The 21,762-nt window shown below is 42.1% G+C and overlaps 1 protein-coding gene and 1 non-coding gene across 7 annotated transcripts in view; both read left to right on the forward strand.

Moving 5' to 3' along the window:
• Positions 1-21,762, forward strand: part of KIAA2012 (KIAA2012 ortholog) — a 107,565-nt gene that overhangs the window by 57,403 nt on the left and 28,400 nt on the right. For 4 of the 6 annotated variants that reach the window (XM_040475874.1, XM_040475876.1, XM_040475875.1 and 1 more), the window contains 2 exons: positions 12,024-12,161; positions 20,989-21,061. In XM_040475874.1, coding sequence (XP_040331808.1) covers positions 12,024-12,161; positions 20,989-21,061 — 211 coding nt within the window. The remainder of the gene's footprint in view (positions 1-12,023; positions 12,162-20,988; positions 21,062-21,762) is intronic. The other 2 variants (XM_040475877.1, XM_040475879.1) reach the window with 1 other exon arrangement.
• On the forward strand, positions 19,227-19,333 carry LOC121031133 (U6 spliceosomal RNA). The gene has a single exon (XR_005790567.1). It is a non-coding gene; the product is annotated as a U6 spliceosomal RNA (small nuclear RNA).

The following is a 21,762-nucleotide window of genomic DNA, read 5'->3' on the forward strand; positions in this document are numbered from 1 at the left end:
CCAAGGATCAGGGCCTCGAGGCAAATCCACAAGTAGAAATCGGAGTAGCAACGACATCAACAACTTCCTGGGAGTTGGAGGAGAGGGTTAAGCGGAAAGAGGGGGAAGAAACGACAAGGGGGAAATGTGCAGATGAAAAGAGCAGTGAAAAAAGAAAAAGGAGACAAGCAGACATGTTTCAACTCCAAGCTCCCATTTCCTCTTTCAAATGAACGGCCTCCCCACTGTGAACAGAATCAAGTATTTATGAAGGCATTTTTTGCATATTAATGGCTGCACACGGAGCATTGCCAGTTCTGAAGTCCTAAAGGTATGATGCCCTTTTTTTAATGCAGGTCCTTCAAACTCCTCACAGAATTTGGTATTCTCCTTCACATATATTTTCCTTTCTGCCTTGTGGCTCCTCCTCGGGTCTTTCATTTGATTAAGAGAAATGAGTTTCCACTACCGTCAGCGACCGAGTACTGCTCGTACCTCGGTGGCTGACATCAATCGCGAGAGAAGCTTCTCCTCTTCCCCAGGGCCTCTCTGTATAGAGGCTGCAGGTTGGGTGAGGTGACCAGCACCTAAAAAGAGTATTAAAATTGTAAATGAAAATACCAGCAGGAAACGTTAACATATCTATGCTGGAGGGGCAGAAAAAGCAAAACTGAAAAAAAGAAAAGTTTTTTAAAAATTGCGTTAACTACAACAGCATTGCTATCTATACTTGATAAAGATTACATTAAATGTTAAAAGGAAAACATTGAGAACCAGTTAGAAAAATAAGTAAAAGACATAAACAATTTATATCAAAAATAATAGCAATAGAAAACAAGTATGGAAAATATTTATCCTGAGTAGCAATTTAAATGCAGATTGAGGGAAACTGGAGGTACCATTTTATATTTGAGGTGTATGCCTCCTCTCACTTTTTTTTTTTAATATTTTAAAGTTTATTTATTTATTTTGAGAGAGAGAGGAGAGAGAGAATCCCAAGCAGGCTCTGTGAAGCCCAACAGGGGGCTCGATCTCACCAAATGTGAGATCATGACCTGAGCCAAAATCAAGTGTCAGAAGTTTAATAGACTGATCATCCTGGTGCCCCAAAGTTTTTTTTTTTAAGTTTGTTTGTTTGTTTGTTTGTTTGTTTGTTTGTTTTTAAGTAATCTCTACCCCCAAAGTGGGGCTCCAACTCAACTCCAAAATCAAGAGTCACATGCTCTTCCAACTGAGCCAGCCAGGTAGTCCATCCTCCCACTTTTTTTTTTTTTTAATGGCAACACCCAGTACTATGTTTTGGTAAAACTGGTACACTTATACACTTCTGGTGAGTTGCAATTTGGTTCAATCCAGTTGTAAAGCAAAATGGCAGGCAATATAACTTGTGAAGCATGATAAAATATTGCTACTCATTTATTCAGTACTTCTGACTCCTAGGAATTTATCTTAAGGAAATAATTCAGCTGAAAATATGAGTGAAGATGTCCACTGCAGGATTATCTATAATAAGGAAAAATTGGAAACAGCCTCATAGTCCAACATCAAAGAAATGATTACATTAATTATGACATATCCCTCTCGGTGAAAGGTTTAATTCATTCATTAAAAATGATACTTGTTCATACTAGAAACTGTAATTTAATACTAACAGTTTAACACAAGGTTTCTCAACCTCCACCCCATGAATATTTTGGTCCAGATATTCTTTGTCATGGGGAGCTTTCCTATGGGTTGTAGGATGTTAAGCAGCATCCCTAGCCTTTACCCAGTGGATGTCAATAGCACAATCTCTCAGTTGTGACAATAAAAAATGTGTCCAGACCTTGCTGAAGTCCCCTGTAGGGGAAAATCACCCCTAGTTGAGAGCTATGGATTAAATTTTAAAAGTGGAAATCAATGTAATTATTAACTAGAACTGCAACCATGTAAAAAAATAGAAAATTTTCCTGGAGAAATTCAGTGCCATGCCTTTGGGAATGAGTAACAAAAGGTAGGGAGTAAAGCCTACTTCTCTGGACAGGGAGATGCAGACAGCTAATTCTCTTAGAAATCAGTGCTGGGCCCAATCTCACTTATTAGCTTCAAAAATATCTCCAAGAAGGACGCCTAGTGACATCTTCAATCTGCAAGGAAAAGACTTGCAAATAATGCATGCAAAAAATTTCTGTCATGCTAATTTGAAATTAGGGCCGTGTTGAGTTGAGGTTTTTTTAGGTTGTCTTATTTTTCACTATTATTCATTTTTCTTTCAAAATCCTCCCTGTAAGAAGGAAAAAGGAATCAAGAGGAAAGCTAGTTTTATTCACATCTGGCTTTAAATGATCTAGGAGTCACAGTAAACAACAAGTATACAGAAAGCTAAACAAGAGGCAATATCATAGTGCCATTATTTTTTAACTAACTGTTAAAATTATTTAGTTTTTACTAAATTGTTGGAGAGGGTCACCAGAATTCTTCTTCTAAGGATTTCAACCCCTTTTCACTGTTTTATCCCACTGACCCTAGACTCTGGGGGACAATGAATTTACCTCTTTTTCTGAAAAGTTTGGATCTCAAACTATGAAACTCTCTTGTCCACACAGATCTATCTATGTAAGCTTGGAGCAAGAAGGGTCCTTAGCCCAGTGGTTTATAGAGCTATCAGGGCAGAGAGGTTGTCAGTAAAGAGTATCAAAGTACAAGCTCAAACCTTAATTACATTTCCCAAGAATCATTGCATCTCTTTGTTTAAAATAAGAAAGAAACTACCTCACAAGTTTTCTCATTGTCAATTTTCTCCCTTTGTTAAGGAAAGCAAACATCCTTTCTTGCATGCTTTATCTTGGGTTTTGTTTTGTTGCTTTGTGGGAATTAGAACTTTGGTAGTGTCCTAAAAATCCTGTTAAACTGGAATTATGTCCTTTTTTCCCATTTCTCATAGCCACTTCTATTTCAACGTGTATTATCTCTTAAGTTCAGGTTTCATGAATTTACAAGAGTATGAATTCATATTTGATCTTAGGTGTCCTAAATTTACTTCTTGGGGATTTCAAAGAGTAGCCTGTAATTCTAGCACACTAAGATTTAGGTTGAATAAACCTATGTTTACCCCATCTGTTTCCTTGGTGGTTTGACAGATGGTGTTCATATCCCCTTTCAGCCTTCCTCTTGCAGGACAAAACACACACACACACACACACACACACACACACACACAAAACCCACCTGTAGACACGCTAAGTTTTTGTACAAAAGGGTACAAAGATAACCTTTTGTTTCAATATCCTTCTGAGCCATATCCTGCTTTCTATTGAATTTTTTGGCTATTATCTAAAAGAACAAGATACTAATCTTTAAAGACAGATGCCCCCCACCCACCACTTCTGCCTTATTCATCTGTGTATCCCTTGTGTTTACCACAGTTCTTGGCACATGGTAGCTACTGGGAAAAAACTGACCATCTTTAGTTGACATTAAGGACCATGTTCTGGGTAAAAAAGCCATAATCCTCCAAATAGGATTTGAAGAATTGCACTTGTTTTATTTCCAGTGATAATGATACGGAATTTCAGCTGACGTTTCTCTAACAACTCACACAATCTCCAGACACTTCCTGCTGTTGGTTGGCACAATTTGGTATTTCAATCTCTGGGTCATGTGCAGATTGAAGATGTCACCAGCCATCTCCTTCTTGGAGATCTTTTTGAGGCTGATAAGTAAGTTTGGGCCTAGCACTGATTTCTAAGAGAATTAGCTGTCCTCATCTCCCCACCCAGAGAAGTGGGCTTTGCTCCCTACCTTTTGTTACTCATTTCCAAACGCATGGTACAGAATTTTTCCAGGTTCCATGCTGGTCCCCTCTCCCTCTTCTTTTCCTCCTCTCCTCCTTTCTCCCTCCCTGGATTTGTAAATAGTTTTGGTTGTGAAGCTTGATTCAAAGGTTTTTTGAAGATCTAAGCAAACTTCAACTTCTGGTTCAACCTCACCCACAGGATTATCTTGTCAGCCCCAAATTCCATTGACAATTTAAGGATAATTTACTGAGAGGGGTTTGTTTTTAATTACAAAACCAGGCTTTTATTACTTGAATTTTCACTGTGACTGTCATTTATTCCAGGACATCTGTATTTATTAATCTATTGGCTGCTAGTTCCAACTAGACACATGATATGTGCCTAGTTGATTTCTTTTTCTTTTTATTATGGAAAATTTCAAACACATGCAAAAGTAGAGGGGCTAGTATAATGAACCTCCATTATATTATAAGTATCTACAGTTATCTCCCCATTATCTTGAGAGGGTCTTTTTAGATGGTAATTACAGCCAATGTTTTTGAGGTTTACTAAGTGCAGGGTTTAGGATTATCTCCTTTAATCCTTACAACATCCCTATGAGGTAGGTATGGGTATTATCCCCATTTTACAGATGAGGAAACAGATGTCACAACAGACAGAATCCCATTCAACATGTGACCTGCACTTGTAAAGAAGCCTGCTGGTTTGGGAATCCCACAAAGCTGCATTTAGATCCCTGCTTCTTGCATCCTGGCTGTGTGGTTTCAGGAAGGTATTTAACCTCTCAGAGGCTCAATTTCCTCATCAGTAAAGGTTAAAATTTGTCCCTCATGGGGTCATGACAAGAATTAGATGAAACAACATATGGAAAGGGATTAACACAATGTTTGTCACTAAGTAATCCCATAATTTACAATAGTAATTATTATTCCATTGCCCTGCTCTCTGCTTGAAAGCCATTATAAAACAGAAGTTGGGGAGTTTATATATCTAAGGGGTCAGATGTGGAAAATGAGAAGCTTGAAAAGCAGGAATAATTTAAAGCACTGTGAGCCAGTCTACCTAACCATTTTCCCCCACCCCCCATTACACCCAACCACCAAGCCCAAATATCCCCCCAACAAAGTATCCATGCTGTCTGGATTTTGTTTCACTGCTTACAGGTCTACCTATCAGAGATTCCTTTGGGTTTCTCATATCTCATTGTGATTTTTTTTTAATTGTTTCCTGTCTTGCACCCAAGGAAGCACAGCTGAAGGCCTGGGACAGGGGGGAGGCAGAGAATTTTGGCACCAGGAGCACTGGATCCAGCAGTGCTGCCCAGGAAAACTTAGAAGTCAGAGGACAGGAGGACCCAAAGGAAAGGAAGGGGCAGGAAAGAAAGAGAAAGGAGGTTTTTGTTTCTCTTCTTCCAGTCCTCTGCCATCCCAGCACTACCAGGGCTACTTCAGCTTTTTAGTCCAGCTAAATTATGGGTTAGATCAACTTCAATGGGCCAGTGTAGAAATCAAAGCAACATGGGCATCATTTCTTTTTCTAGTGAAAATCGGCTGATTTTAAATGACCTATTACAGTGGAATCAGTTTGCAAGTTGAGATTCCCTGTCTCTCGGTTGTCTGTCAGATTGGAAAAGTCACACCAGATCCAATGTAAAAAGGAAGTCACACAGTTTGGGGTTAAAGTGTTGGGTTAGAAGCAGGTAGGGACTCATTCAGATTTCCCATTCTGCATCCCACCACCTCCCATCTCCCAGTCGAAAATAGGATGTCATCTCTCAATCACAGGCACAGTTACAGCCTGAAGACAGCCAGACACCCCCTCACAGAAAAAGCTAGTTTCTACCTCCCCTGGGGCAAAAGAGATCACTATTTTGGCTTAAAATTTTTCTCCTCCAGCTCCTGCTAAGCCAGATAAACAATGATTCTGTTGTGTCAACAAAGCACTTAATTAAACTGAAGACAATATCAATTAGAACTGATGGATAAGATTTACTTCCAGATTGTAAAAGCCCTGGAATTAAGGTGTCCTGGGTTTCATTATTCAAATGCTCCCTGAGTGGAACATTATGCAAATGCCCCATTTTATAGGTAGGAAAACTGAGGCATAGAAAGCTTAACGAAATGACAAAAGTCAATAAATGAGTTTCTCACAAAAGCTAAGACTGGAGATTGCAGTGTTTCTCTTCCTAATCTAAGTTTGCTAGCTATGAGGCTAATTTGTTAAACACTCAGGAGGATGTCAGATCCTTTTCATAGAGTTGAGGCATAAAAAAGTAGATAGAGACCAAAATTTGTGACAGGAGGAAAAATAAGAAGGCTCTTCTCTGGTTTCCAACCAAACTGTCTCTCTACCATGCCTCCTTGCACAGCCCTCCTAAAACTGTCCACTCAGCACATCTCACCAGCAGCAAATTGCCTTTAGAACACAAAACACAGGCCAGGATGTCAAGTGGCCAAGATGAACAGGATGAACCCAAGTGACAGGCACAGGGACCACAGGGCAGACTTGTGATGAGTGGAACCACACCATGGCTTGGGGTCCTTTCTCCTCAGAAAGAGCCTATGCAGGAAATGGGGTTTTGAATTGAGATCCTGGTGTTCCATCAGGCCTCCTAAAGACTAGAGGTCTTCTGTTTCTCCAGGCCAGGGAAACCTAGATTGAGACAAGTTCTCAGAGGAGGACCTAGGGTGGCTGGGGTGGCTGACCTTGCACAGGCAGGGTCTCCTCCCAGTTACCCTGAGTTGATAGTGTATACAAAGCCCCTGGCCCACTGAGATCCCACCCCAGGCAGCCCAGTCATAGGGAGCCCTATAGACCCTACATTCCCTTCTTAGCCCCCACTGTGTCCCCATTCCTACTGCATCCTTTTAGTTCCACAGGCTTCCATGGGCAAGAAATAATAGGGCCTGAGAAGGCCAAGTGCTGGGGAACTGGCCAGACCCTTCAGACATCAGGCAAGAGTGACCCTTTCCAGGATTTGGTCCCCACCCCCCCAGCAGGGAACATGGTGAGGGGGAAGTTCAGAATCCTAGTCCTCCTCACCCCTCCCCACCCCCAGTGACTAAATCTCTCAGATCTATTCATCCCAGCTGGGATTCAGAGTCCCCCAACCCCCAGGAAAGTGGAAGGACAGACTCTCAGCCAAGGAGGGGGGCCTGGTGGTCCAAAGGAGAGACTCGCTCTTTTCCTTTTGTTTGCTCACAGGAGGGGACAAATGCCCTGTGTGCACAGAGGTTTGATGTGACAACTTGATAGACCACATAAGGGTTTCAGCAAAGGCCTCCCGACCCTGCTCTCCATGCATTAAGATAATGATGGGGTGTGTGCCCCAGTACATTTCAGATCTTGGCTACAAAGGCCTTCCTTCCTTCTGTTTTCTTCCTCCAGCTCAGCTTGCCCACAGGTTCCCAGAGACTCTTGGCAGCTTTCTCTCAGGCAGAATGAAGTTGTGAGCTGCGTGGGAGGCAGTTAGACAGCGAGAGTGTTGCAGCCTTCTTAATGAGGGACAATAGCTCCTCTTGGAGCCATTAAGCCACAGCTACAGAGATGGGGAACCCCAATTAGAAAGGAGTGGGAGAAGTAAAGAGGAGGGTCTGAGAGACGCCTGCAGGATAGATCTATATCTTTGGGGCTCTGTGGGCCCCATGGGTAGAGATATAGCTGACTGCGTTTAGGATCTGCTTTCCTTCTTAAGGTAAAACATTCCATTGACTACAGAGCCAACCCTGGGTGGTGACCCTTCAAAATACACAAATTGAAAGGAGGAGGCAAAATTACCAGAGAGAAGGGTTTTTCTTTAAGTTTGTGGCTCAGAGATTATAAGAGTAAGAAAGGAAATTATATTTATTTAATGGACATCCTCTGTAAGTTTTGCTACATTATGTATGTGAGCATATGGATATTTGTATTACAGCCGATAGCTCTCTTTTGTTCTGCTGTTCAACTGAATCACATTATGTTTACAGCAAGATAATAATCCTGGATTTTCCATGGCTCACTCTGTCAGAGTATAAGATTAGCTCTCGAATTCATTAACAGCCATCTCCTTTTAAATGTCAGATAACTTTTTAAATGCCAAGTACTTACGCAACACCTTCTGTGCAATTCAAATCAGCTTTACCAAATTAACTCATTAATCTTTATTGTTTCACTTACTGACGAGAAAGGCTTCCAGGTGTTTTTAGCAGAACATGAAAATATTAAGGTAGTTACAATACAATACAGGTGGGTTTTGATTTTCTGCTAAACATTGACCCTTCCACTGGTTTTGTAATCATTCCCAGCAAAGCATCCATGTAAAAGAAACATAAAAGCTTCAGGCATCTCTCCTTTCTTCTAATTCCCCCATTTTCCTTCCCTTCTATTTTTCCTTGTGTTTTCTTCCCCTTTCTACATCTTCAGATACCTTGACTCCTGTTTGCTATTTATCCTGCTGTCTTTGCTCTCAAAATAGCCCAAGAGCTGCAAGTGTCAATTATGATGGTTCTCCCACCCAGAAACAGAAGGGTGCCTTGCAGGATCAGGGATGGAGCTCAAAGGGCTGCTTAGAACAGGCCTAGAAATCAGGAATTCCACTGTCCTTTCAGAGAACCCCTACCTGGTTTTACCTCTGAATAATCAGATACAGGCTGCACTGACTGCTAAAGATAGATCCTTCCAGAGTTGGCTTCTTCTTGTCCCCCAGTTTTCTGTTCAAGTCACCCTGGAAAGGTTTTCCCTCATCACCCAAAGGCAAGTCCCACCCCTCCCCATCAACTTCCATCTTATCCCATTTCACTGTCTTCATAGACTTATCTAAAATCATCCAGCTTGAGGTTCCTGGGTGGCTCAGTTGGTTGAGCGTCCGGCTTCAGGTCAGGTCATGATCTTGTGGTTCGTGAGTTCAAGGCCCGTATCAGACTTGCTGCTGTCAGTGCACAGCCCATTTCAGATCCTTTGTCCCCCTTTCTCTGCCCTTCCCTCACTCATGGTCTCTCTCTGTCTCTCTTTCTCTCAAAAATAAAAATAATTAAAAATAATAAAAAACAAAACAAATAAAATCATCCAACTTATGTATGTGTTTGTTTGCCTGGCACATACAATATCACCAAATAAATATCATTTTAATGAATAAATGAAAAACCATCCCAACACATGGCTTTGTCACCTGATTTTAACTTTCTGACTTTTTCTCTTCTTCTCACCACCTCCCAGAATCCTCTTTATATATTCAATCTTTTCTTTCCTCCAAACCCCCAGACCCCCTTTCACTATCATTTATTTGTTAGAACAGTTGAATGTAATAAGGAAAAACAGTTCTTCACATTCCAGTGACTAGAGAGCCTTCACTGAAGACATTCCGTCAAGCTAGAATTCATGGCCCCTAATGTTAAAGAGGTGAGCCATACAGTTGGGAGAATTGTTTTATCACAAAATTTATGGTCAGATAATTTGGAGGGACTTTTCTCAAAGCCTCTCAACTGCCCACTCTTCAATCTGAGCTCCACATAAGGAGTTAAAATAAAGTGTGTGACTCTTGACTCCTGATTTCATCTCATGATCTCACAATTTGTGAGACTGAGCCCTGCCCTGTCAGGCTCTGCACTGACAGCATGGAGCCTGCTTGGGATTCTCTCTCTCCCTCTCTACCCCTTCCCTGCTTGCATGCATGCACGTGTGTATGCTCTTTCTCTCTCTCAAGATGAATAAATAAATAAATATTTAAAAAGAAAGATTTATAGGTCAGATGATTTGGAGGGGCTTTTTTTTTTTAATTTTGTTTATGTTTATTTTTGAGAGAGAGACAGAGCATGAACGGGGGAGGGGCAGAGAGGGAGACACAGAATATGAAGCAGGCTCCAGGCTCAGAGCTGTCAGCAAAGAGCCCAACATGGGGCTCAAACTTGTGAACCACACCAACATGACCTGAGCTGAATGAAGTTGGACGCTCAACCAACTGAGCCACCCAGGTGCCCCTTGGAAGGACTTTTCTCAAAGCCTCTCAACTCCCCACTCTTCAACCTGAGCCCCACATAAGGAGTTAAAGTAATTCTAACCATTGGAACTGGCTGTGACTATGCTTTTGTCTTCTGGGCTAACACAAAACCTTCTCTGGAAGATAATGGAGAAGTTTCCCTCAAATCAGTATTGTCTGATTTCTATTATTCCACCCAGTGATTCATGCATGATTTTGGAAGCTAGAAAGCTTCAAATTTTTTGTGTGATTCTAGCTCCGACCAAAATGTTTTCATTTGATCTAGAAACAGGGAGGGGCTATCTTACTCCAAGAAGCTAATCAGATATATGACTGAGATGACAAAAAATTGGATATGTAATTGTCCAGGAAAGTCTTTATCTCTAGCCATATTTCAAAACAAAGGAAATGGGTGGGGGCGTGCATCAAAATGATGGCTGCTTCTGGGGGTCCAACAGTTAATTCATCATTAATACTTTAAAGTAATATAAATGTTATAGGAGGGGGAGTTTATAATGGTCCAGAGAGACAGACATCTGAGATTTAGTCTACTAGAAAATATGGAAATGATCAAATCCACACCCAGGGTGATCTCATGGCACACTAGTGACCCCAGCAAGTCAGCCCTAAAGAATAACAAATAACTTTCTTCTTTGTGAAGGAGGAGCCAGTGCTATGCAGAGGATAGGCCTCTGGAGATCAGCACGTACTTCCTGTTAACGATGTCCTCACTGGCTCTACCCATTGTAATTGAATTGGGCTATAACATGTAGCTTGCGCCCAATGTGATTGTTACTCTTTTGTTCAGCAAATGTGTATCAAGTATCTGTTTGTTTCCATACCCTGTGCTAGGCACTACTGTTACCTAGAAACAGCACAGTCATGGTTCTTGCCCTCATGGAGCTTGTAGTCTAGTGGGGAGGGGAGTTGGCTGCACAGCATGAGCATCATTGTGGGCAATGAGGAAAGTGCTCAGTGCTCTGGATGTCACGGAAGGTACATGGGACAAGCAAGCCAGACCGGAAGGATGAGGAGGAACCCGAAGGGAGGAATGCGTTCCCAGGAGGAGGAAGGACAGTCTCCAGGAACTGACCTTGGAAAGGTCAGTATTGATGGTAGTTCTTTGCACTTGCTATTCCCACAGTGAAGTAAACAGTTCCTGCAGAGAGCCCCACAGAAACCTTCCCTGACCTTCTTCAGAGCTTTGCTCAAAAATCACTTTCTTATGGGGCCTTCCTGCTTAAAATTGCAGCCTACACTGCCATCCCAGCTACTCCTTACTCCCCTCTCTGCTTTATTCTTCTCCAAGTCACAAATCACTGGCAGACATAACTTATGTTCCACTTACTTGTTATCTCTTCCCTCTCAATGAAATCTATGTGCAGTTTTCATGGGGCTGGAGACTTGTTTGCTTCTTGCACTGCTGTATCTGCTCTACTGGGCATAGAAAAGGCACTCAATAAATATTTCTTGAATGACTGAATGAGGCAGGAGAGATAGTCCAGGGCCAGGCAAGAAGGGTCTTATAAGCTTTTTAAGTGGGTTGGCCTTCATGCTGAGGGCAAGGGCCTTTGAATGTTTTAAGCAGAGTGGTATGGTCCACTTTGCATCTTGGAAAGATCAACCAGGTTGCAGTATGGAGCATGGGCTGGAAAGCGACATCAGATCAAACTTTGTTGTGTTCTGAATCATGACACCATTTTCATGTTGTGGTAACAGGAGAGAGAGCATGGCCCGAGACATTGGAGAGGCCCTAGGCCCCTGTATTAGCCCATTCTTCCTTCCTTGTTGCTAGATTCGTCCAAATCACTCCTCCTAGCACATCAAATACATTTTAAGGTTGCAAATAAACTGGAGTATTGCTGTAACTTTATCTGCAAGGTAGATTTGATAACCATTTGTGGAAGCTATATGGAGTCTGGGGCACACGGTAATTACCAGCTGCATAGCTTTGGGCTAATTACGTTAAATAACTCTCAGAGCCTGCAGTTCCTCATCTGTGAAATGGGAATACCAAGAACTGCCTCACAGGGTTGTTATGAGCATTCAATAAAATGATTACAATTCTGAAACACAGGAAGGTCCTTTTTTCCACTTTCCTATTACACTGACCCCAGGTATGAATTAATAACCAGTCTTGGATTATCCTCTATATATATATGGGTCCCCTGTGTCTTCAATGATAAAAATAGGTGTTATGACTAGTGTTCCAACGATGAAAAATTACTTTCTATAAATATTTGGGGATTTAGACTAGCTCTTGTCGCACTGTATATCATTCCTATGAAAGTTGGGCTTTCTGCTTCTCTTCACAGGGAGCCCAGCAGTCCTTGGAGGCAGCAGCTCAGAAGAGAGGAGAGCCTCAAAGTTGTATAAATAAAGGGCTGATATGTTCAAACAGAAAAGAATTTTACACGCGCAAGCTGCACATCGACATGACGCCGTTCCTGAAGGTGATCTCACACTGAGAAGACGAGGAGTTTTATAGACACATACACAGGCATCCCAGTTAATACATTTCTGCATGGTACAAAAACAGCTTCAGAAGTCCCTCAGAGTTCCTGCTTTATCAGAAAGGACAGAAAATAGGCAGTTTGTAGCAGATGAAGGAAGAACAAATTAGGACGGTAATCACAGCCAGCCATCGGGGACAAATCAGTTGGGTGTCTGGTTTGGGTGGTGGGGGACAAAAAAAAAGAGATGAGAAAGGATAACCTTGAACTACCTCATAAAACAAACAAATATAATTCATTTTATCTTGACAGTAGCTAAAATAATTGTTACTGTTTTATCACTGTAACTGAGTAGAGCTGGTATTCTGACTGGAGAAGACTTATTTTTGGTAACTATTTACAAGTCAACTGCATATCCTCTTTGGATGTCTGACCTTATTGTCTGTTCTCTGAGAGTTCATTATTCTCCTAAGCTCAGTTTCATATCTAGTTAAGGGTACTGAGAGTTGCTATGGTGGGGATGTCATTTGTCCACCTTTGCAATACTCTGTCCTGCCCCAGCATCTAACACAGTGCCTTGCACATGGAAGGTGCTCCCTAAATGCTCCATAAATTGACTGCCTTCTTATCCAACAGCCCTTTGGGCTTAGGGTTCTCTTCTTACCCATTCTTTGCCCCCCTCGGAGCTAAATGGACCAGAAATAAATGATCAGGGAGTAAAAGAAACTAATCAGGAACAAAGCAAGGCTCCATAAATTGACTGCCTTCTTATCCAACAGCCCTCTGAGCTTAGGGTTCTCTTCTTACCCATTGTTTGCCCCCCTCAGAGCTAAATGGACTGGAAATAAATGATCAGGGAGTAAAAGAAACTGATCAGGAACAAAGCAAGCCTTGGCTTAGAAGGATCTCAGATCCTTTATACTACCCTAGAGAACAATATCCCAGGCCCTTGATAGTGACGAGGAAAGACAGAAACAGAGGAGAGGAAACCAAATATATGTAGGTTCATGATGGTGGCACTATTCAATGCTATAGACTGTCAGAGACTTCAGGGGTCATGAGGGTCACCCTCATAACCTCAGCTAATCCAGAGTTCTCAGGTTACATCTTCTCTGGGCTACTCCAATCCCAGCCAGAACTGACAATGTGGGGCTTTGATGAAGAGTGATGTATTTGCCCCAAATCTGTCTCACTCTGTGGCTGGGCTCTGCTTTCCTCTGTTTCCTCTTAGATAGGCTCTGTCCCCATGTAACAAGAGGACTATTGACTTCTCTTTCTAGATCATTCTGGAACTGAATCTTATTGACCCAAGTTGGGTCACATGCCCATGCCCAAATGAATCACTGTGGCCAGGAAATTGGAATACACTAACTGACTCAGCTTGAGGCTACAGGGACTAAAAGTGGGGAGAGGAAGAATGTTTCAAAAAAGAAAACAGGGTCCTTATGACCAAAATAAGAAAGAATGATTCTGGGCAGGAAAAAAAATGCTACAAGTATTCAAAACAATTACTTTGATTCATTTCTTATTATATTAGTTTCTAGGGCCACCAAACAAAGTACCACAGACTGGGTAGCTTAAACAATAGAATTTATTTTCTCACAGTTCTGGAAGCCAGAAGTCTGAGATCTAGGTGTTGGCAGGATTGGTTTCTTCTGAGACCTTCCTCCTTGGTTTGTAGATGGTCATCTTTTCCCAGTGTCTTCACATGGCCCTCCTTCTGTGTGCGTGTCTGTGTCCTAATCACCTCTTCCTCTGAGGACACCAGTAATATTGGATTAGAGCCCACCCTAATGATGAATGCATCTCATTTTATGTTTAAAAAAAATTTTTAATGTTTATTTATTTTTAAGAGAGAGAGACAGAGTGTGAGCAGGGGAGGGGCAGAGAAAGAGGGAGACACAGAATCCAAAGCAGGCTTCAGGCTCTGAGCTGTCAGCGCGGAGCCAAACATGGGGCTCGAACCCACAAACCATGACATCATGACCTGAGCCAAAGTCAGATGCTTAACCTACTGAGCCACCCAGGCATCCCTGTTTTTAAAGACCGTATCTCCAAATGCATTCACAGTCTGAGGTACTGATGATGGTGGACTTCAATATACAAATGTTGGAGGAACACAATAGAGCCCAAAACACCTACACTAATGAAACTATTCTTTTTTTCCTTAGCATCAGTTTAGTTCTCCCTTTAAGGCCTAAAGAATTCTGGTTGGTACTTTACAGGATGAGGTATCATCAGTATCATCACTATTCATTCCATCTATAGTGAGCATCTACTGCTACTCTGTGCCTGACCCTTTCTGGGCATTTGGAATACATCAGCAAACAAAACAGACCGAGATCCTTGTCCTGCCCCAGGCAACACGTATAGTATGTTCAAAGGTGATAATTACTATGGAAATGAGATAAGTATATTTAGGGAACATCTGGTAACTGCAGAATTCAGAGTATAGAATTTATAATAATTGTTTTGCGTATTTAATGTCCACAGTGCTTTTGTGGTACACTTTTTGTTCAGTAATGTTGGTACCATGTTACTGAGGGAAGGGGATGATCATCCCTAAGGTCCACTTTCTGGTCCACCCTTTTTAAGACTAACAGAAATTGTAACTCCGTCTGCTTCTACAGGGGACTTATAGGGACACACTAGGCTTTCTGACTCCCAAACTGTCCTTGCCCAAAAGAGCACACCCTTTCTTGCAAATGTTCAGTGTTAAAACTCTCCTTAGGTAGACTTCTTATTTGACATGGTAGCTAGATTCTTAGGGGTTGCCTTCTATTAGAAAAGGACAAATCTCAGGGCTTGTATAGAAAAGGATGGTGAATTCAAACAGAAAGTTCTGTCCTCAGTTTCTTGAGCTTTATAGAAACCAATTCATTCTACACATGTCATTTGTGTATTTCCTGTCAATCCACACAACATTTCATTCATTTTTCCTAGTGCCTATAGGAAGCATTGCACATTTCAGGGGATAAAGGTGGGAGATAAAAATATCGAGGCTGAAAAGGGAAATGGAAAGAGATGCAAATAATCATAATTGCTAACATTACTGAGCACTTTCTCTGTGCCAGACTCTGTTCTAAGTTTTACATGCAAGAACTCATTTAATTCACAAAACGAATCTAGGATATAAGTAACATTATCCCATTTTACAGGTAAGAAAACTAAGGCATTGAGAGGTTAAGTAACTTCCCAAATGTCATACAGTTGGTAAATGACAGGAACCAGATAAAAGCCCATCTCCAGAGCCCATGTTTTCAACCATCTGCCACAAAGCCTCACTGCAGACGCCAAATGAGTGACAGTCATTTCTGTGACTGTGCTTCCTTTTTAGTAAAATGGAAATCATAATACTGGGACCTCCATACCCATCTCTCAATGGTGAGGCAAGGGTCACATGAAACAATAATTTTGAAAGAATGTTCACACCTACAAGAGATTCAACTCATAAAGGAGAAATGAACAAACATTCATTGACTCCTGCTCAGGACCAGGGCCCTCACATATTGGAAATTTATTTAATTTTCCTACCCCTTTCCTGGTGAGTGTATAGATTCCAGCTGTACAGATGAGGAAATTGGGGACTGGTAAAATGAGACAATGATCAGTGACATGGCTGCCAGCAGAGAGAACTGGGATTCAAAGCCATAAAACCCACAATACGTGATGTTGATGAGGTCTATCTACTACATTCTTATGAAAATTTAATTATACATCTTTGTTTTGGCTTCAGAACCTAGGAGAGGAACAGAGATTTAATAATATATTTTAATCTTAACACAAGATACCTTATGATTTTCATAAATTGGTTTTATTTATTAAAGAAAATGTGTGGGGCCTTTTTTTTAAATTTTTTTCTTTATTTAAAAAAAAATTTTTTTTAACGTCTATTTATTTTTGAGACAGAGAGAGACAGAGCATGAACGGGGAGGGTCAGAGAGAGGGAGACACAGAATCTGAAACAGGCTCTAGGCTCTGAGCTGTCAGCACAGAGCCCGACGCAGGGCTCAAACTCACGGACCACGAGATCATGACCTGAGCTGAAGTCGGCCGCTCAACCGACTGAGCCACCCAGGCACCCCTAAATTTTTTTCTTTAAATGTTTATTGGTTTATGAGAGAAAGAGACAGAGCATGAGTGGGGGAGGGGCAGAGAGAGAGGAGACATAGAATCCAAAGCAGACTCCGGGCCCTGAACTGTCAGCACAGAGCCTGACGTTGGCCTCAAACCCACAAGACGAGATCGAGATCGTAACCTGAGCTGAAGTTAGACATTTAACTAACTGAGGCACCCAGGCGCCCCCATGTGGGATCTTTTAATGCATAAGAAAAGTTGTACTACTGCCTTGAAGTTAAAACTCTTAAAGGAGATACTGATTTTCTTCCATTATTAAGGAGGTCATTTAGATGTATGTATTGTGGTATGTTACACAGACTTTCTAAACGTATTTTCCTAAACAGGCCTTTTAACAACTCTGTATGTATTTATTATTACTCCATTTCAAAGGTGGAGAGAGTGAGTTTCAGTGATAGGTCATGCGGCTGGCTCCTGGCCCACAGGAGCCCCACATCTGACTCCAGCATCCCATGCTCCTCCAGTCCCCTGGCAGCTCCTCATGAAAGCCTGCTGTGAGCCTAGAAGTACCATGCTCAGATGGGGTGCTGTGCATGAGGGTAGTGGGCAAGACCAGAGGAAGATTCTCCAAGGAGAGATGAGAACTTCAGGTCACCTGGCCGAGCCCCTGTCAGTTGAAGCAATTGAGGCTCAGGGTTTAAGCAACTTGCATGATCTGTAAGGCATGATGTGTAGGAGTCAGGGCTTCCAGGGCAGGCAGTCCGACTCCAGGACCTGCACCCCAGCCACTCAGGCAGCTGTGTCTCATGTCTGGTTTCGGTGCTGCAGTTTGTGTTTACAAAGTGTTTGTTACTATCCCCACCCACCCACAGCCCTATAATACCATACTGCTGCCAGTGCTCTTTCTAAATACAGCTCAGTCATATCACTGGTTTGCTTGAAATTCCTTACCATGTCCCCATTGGCCTTCTGGTTAGATCCTGGCATCAAAGATGTATTTCTTTCATAAATAGAAAAATATAACAAATCAATTTTTTTTAACTCCATATTGCAACCGGCAAAACCTGGCCCCTGTCTAATTCACACTGTCCGTGCACTGCAGCCACCCCAAACTGCCCCCTGACCAGCACATGCCTCTTCCTCTGCCAGGAACTGCCCTACCTCCCTTTCTCTGCAAGACTTAGCACCATGTCCCCTGGTAAACAAACATTCCCCAGACTAATTTAGCTTCACCTTCTGAGGTCCTGCAGAAACCTGTCATAATCTGTCACAACATTTATCACACAGCATTGCAATGCTGAGGTTTTATGTCATTTCTCCACAAGCCAGCAAGCTGCTTGCGAATAGATCTTTCATCCTGGTGCCCCCAATGCCTAGCACATGACCTGGCACACAACAGACACTCAATAAATGTTCATGGGCTGAAGGAACAGATGAAGAGCAAATGACTTGGCCAGAATAACTGATCTAGGATTGAATTTTCAGTCCTTCAGCTTCTTTGGCACACTCACCAAGTGTCATTACGCTTGTTTCAATGTTTCAATCATTCAGTTTAGTCATTGCACTTGTAACTCATATTAAAAATGACAGATTGTGTGGTGCCTGGGTGGCTCAGTCTGGGAAGCATCCAACTCTTCCAGATGAGGTCACGATCTCACAGCTCCTGAAATGGAGCCCCGCGTCCAGCTTTACGCTCAGTGCGAAGCCTGCTTGGGATTCTCTTTCCCTCTCTCTCTACCACTACCCCCACCCTACCCTGTGCTGTCTCTCTCTCTCTCAAAATAAATAAACTTAAAAAAAAAATGACAGGGGCACCTGGGTGTGTCAGTCGATTGGGTGTTTGACTTCAGCTCAGGTCATGATCTATGTCATGGTTCATGAGCCCCACATCAGGCTGGCTGCTGTCAGCACAGAACCCACTTCAGATCTTCTGTCCCCATTGCTCTCTGCCCCTCCCCCGCTCACACGGGCATGCGCACGTGCTCTCTCTTTCTCTCTCAAAAATGAATAAATGTTTAGGGAAAAAATGACAGGTTGCATTTTGTTTAGTTTTAGGTGTTGTGTGTGTGTGTGTGTATTTAAGTGGGCTTCACACCCAGCATGGGGGCTCAAATTCATGAGCCTGAGATCAAGTACTGGGTTGGGATCAAGAGTTGGTGCTTAACTGGCTGAGCCACCCAGGCACCCCTGTAAAGAGATTATTTTTAACAGTTGTGTAGTATTCCATTGTATGAATTACCATAATGTATTTGACTAGTCCTCAATTGGTAGGACTTTTAGGTGGTTTCAGTCTGTTGCAGTGAATAACCTTAGGTATAAGTCATTTCTCATGTGTGTTCATATATCTAAAACATGACAGGTTTTTTTTTTTATAGTTTTCTAAGCAACAGACAGAATTTCAAATTAAGACTACTTCTTGGGGCACCTGGGTGGCTATCGGTTAAGCATACGACTTCGGCTCAGGTCATGATCTCACGGTGTGTGAGTTCAAGCCCCGCATCGGGCTTTGTGCTGACAGCTCAGAGCCTGGAGCCTGCTTCAGAAAAAAAAATTTTTTAATAAAAAAAATAAAAAAGACTATTTCTTTTTCTAATAGGGATGTGCCAGAAGGTTCTTTCAAAGTCCCTGACTCTCTCTGCCTCCATCTCCCCATCTGTAAAATGAGAAGAATATTTCTTGCCCCTGAAGGCTCATAGCTACATATTAAGACTAAAGGTTTATTCTTCTTGCCTTTGAAATTCTTCCAAAGGAGCAAGCTTGTTTCTCCCTTTTAATCCAGTTTCCTGTTAGATTAATAGGGCATGTCTTTCCGTTTATCTTTTTTCTACTCTTATAACTTAGCAGTTTACTATGACTGAGGTGGGTTTTCCTGCTGTAATTTTTCAAAAACCTTTCCATTTATTTAGGGATGATTTTTTTTCTTTACTGCACCAAGACCAAATCCTGTTTGTCTCCAAAATGAGAAATAACAAAAGAAAGAAAATTACTTTGCTCGCTTTAGCAGCACATATACTAAAATTGGAGCAATACAGAGAAGATTAGTGTGGCCCCTGCATGAGGATGCTATGCACATTCCTGAGCATTCAATATTTTCTTGTATACCTGAAACTAATATAACACTATGTTGACTAACTGGAATTAAAATAAAAACTTAAGGGGAGCCTGGCTGGCTCAGTTGGAAGAGCATGAGACTCTTGATCTCAAAGTCGCGAGTTTGAGCCCCATGTTGAGTATAGAAATTACGAAAAAAATAAGCTTAAAAAAATTTTTTTAGAAACTTATCATAATAAAAGCAAAAAAGGAAGGAAGGAAGGAAGAGAAAGAAAGAAAATCACTTACCTGCTCTAGCTCTTTTATGTCAGAATCTCATTGGCTACAAACGGTAAGCTAACAAGTGAAAAAAACACAGGGTAAAAAGCTATAGGGTGAGATGAGAATGTCAAACAAATTAGATTAATTGTCTCTTTCCAGAGCAGCTTGGGTATTTGATAATTAAGTAGAAAAACTGATTGTCACTAAACGTAGAGGAACTTTAGTCCTAGGAGAAATTTCCAGGGCTCTCCATATCCAATTCCTTCTTTGTAGCTGAAGTGAAGCTAGGGACTCAGCAGAGATCCGTGTGACAAAGACCAAGAGCTGACTTCCTCAGACACATGTGGCTTTACTTAAGTCTTTGACTCTACCTGTCACATCACTTTGGCTACCAACGAGTTTCTCTTCTAATCTCTAGAGGAGATCAGTGACTCTCAATCCTGGCTACATGTTGGAATCACCCAAGAAACTTTAAAAATGCCCTAGTTCCAGGGGCGCCTGGGTGGCTCAGTCGAGTATCCGACTTCAGCTCAGGTCATCATCTCACAGTTCATGGGGTCAAGCCCTGTGCCAGGCTCTGTGCTGACAGCTCAGAGCCTGGAGCCTGCTTCAGATTCTGTGTCTCCCTCTCTCTCTACCCCTTCCCTGCTCATGTTCTGTCTCTCTCTGTCTCTCAAAAATAAATGTTTAAAAAAAAAATTTTAAATACCCTAGTTCCAGAAAGTCTGATTTTATTGTTTGGGGGTAAATATTAGATATCATACCTTTTAAATAATTCTAACGCATAGCCAGGGTTGCGAACCACTATTATGGAAATTTCTAGATGGTGGATTGCAAGCAATTTGTATGACTGAGAGAAAGAAGGAAGAGGGGATTCAATGTGATAAGAAACCTAATCCGTGGCAACCTTGGAAACTCCACAAAAGGCCAATCTGACCCTTTTGCTTCCTTGCCTTACATCTTCAGTACTTTCCATTTGTTCTAGATAAGACCAAAGCCCTTAATCTGCCTTCAAGTCTTTGGGAGTCTGATTCAACCCACCCTTCCTATTCTTTCTGCCTCTGCTCTCATCACATCAGTCATCCATCAAGTCCCTGGAGGTACCTTGCTTCCTTCTCCAGTTGGTCTGTGCCTGTGGCATTCTTCTCCCCACCCCCTCCCCCCAGTTAACGCCAGGCATGGAACACTGTACATGTGGATGGGACAAGCCTCCCACAAGAGAAATACAACTAAGACCCCCATAATGCTCAACAGTGCAGCTAAGCCCACCTGGCTCTTTAGGGCTATTCACACTGGTACTAGACTTCTTGGACACTGAAGTTAAAATAAGTTGACAAAGAAGGAGAAGAACTGGATTTCCAAAGGGCATAGACAATAGGAGTGTTTGCCTTTATTTTGTCTTATGTACTTTTTTTTTTATTGTGTATTAACCTAATAGGAAAATGGAGATGAAATGGACTATCATGAAGAACCAGGAGGACCCCTCAGAGAAAATCATCAAGACACCCAAGGTAGAGACAGCCAGGTTGGGTTTTAAATCTTATCACAACAATCATCTGATGAGGTTTGCATTGGTTCAAAGATGTTAATGGGGAATGACCCTTCCATTTCCTCTCAGCCTGGAAGTCAGAAAACAGACCAATGTGCTGAGTTCAGACTCTGATTGTTCTTACTTAATGCATCACAAACCAACTGATGACGATAACATGCTTTTATATTTTTGGACTTACTGAAAGGTTTCTTTCCTGCCAGAGGCCACAGATTGATGGAAGAGAGTGGAGACTCTGGGGTATCACAAAAAGGTCACATAGGCACTTCCACTTTTCTGTTCCTCCTGCCCACAGGGGCGTTGGATATGCAGGTGCAGGAGCTGAGGCTCCCTGGCTAGAGGGTTAATATTCCAACGATGGTGGGGGGCAGTATCTTTAGAGACACAGACCCTGCTGCCCACCGCCCTGGGTGGTCAGGCTGTTTGAGTGTGGCTTCCTCCAAAAATGATGCTGCATTTAATAATGATGATTCTAGGAAACATTGGGCCCAGAACTGGGCTTTTTGGCATAGTTCATATTCCCAGACCCCGAGCTAGGCTCTAATCTCTTCCCTGGGGGTACCTGTGCATGCTGTGTGATACTGCAGTTGGGTAGGCCCAGGTACCAGAACTGTTCTTTATCCTCACTGCATCTTGCAGGAATGGAAATATATAGGTGAGAGA

The sequence above is a fragment of the Herpailurus yagouaroundi genome, unplaced genomic scaffold (assembly GCF_014898765.1).
Source record: "Herpailurus yagouaroundi ecotype Mexico unplaced genomic scaffold, PumYag 140, whole genome shotgun sequence".
Taxonomy (NCBI): domain Eukaryota; kingdom Metazoa; phylum Chordata; class Mammalia; order Carnivora; family Felidae; genus Herpailurus; species Herpailurus yagouaroundi.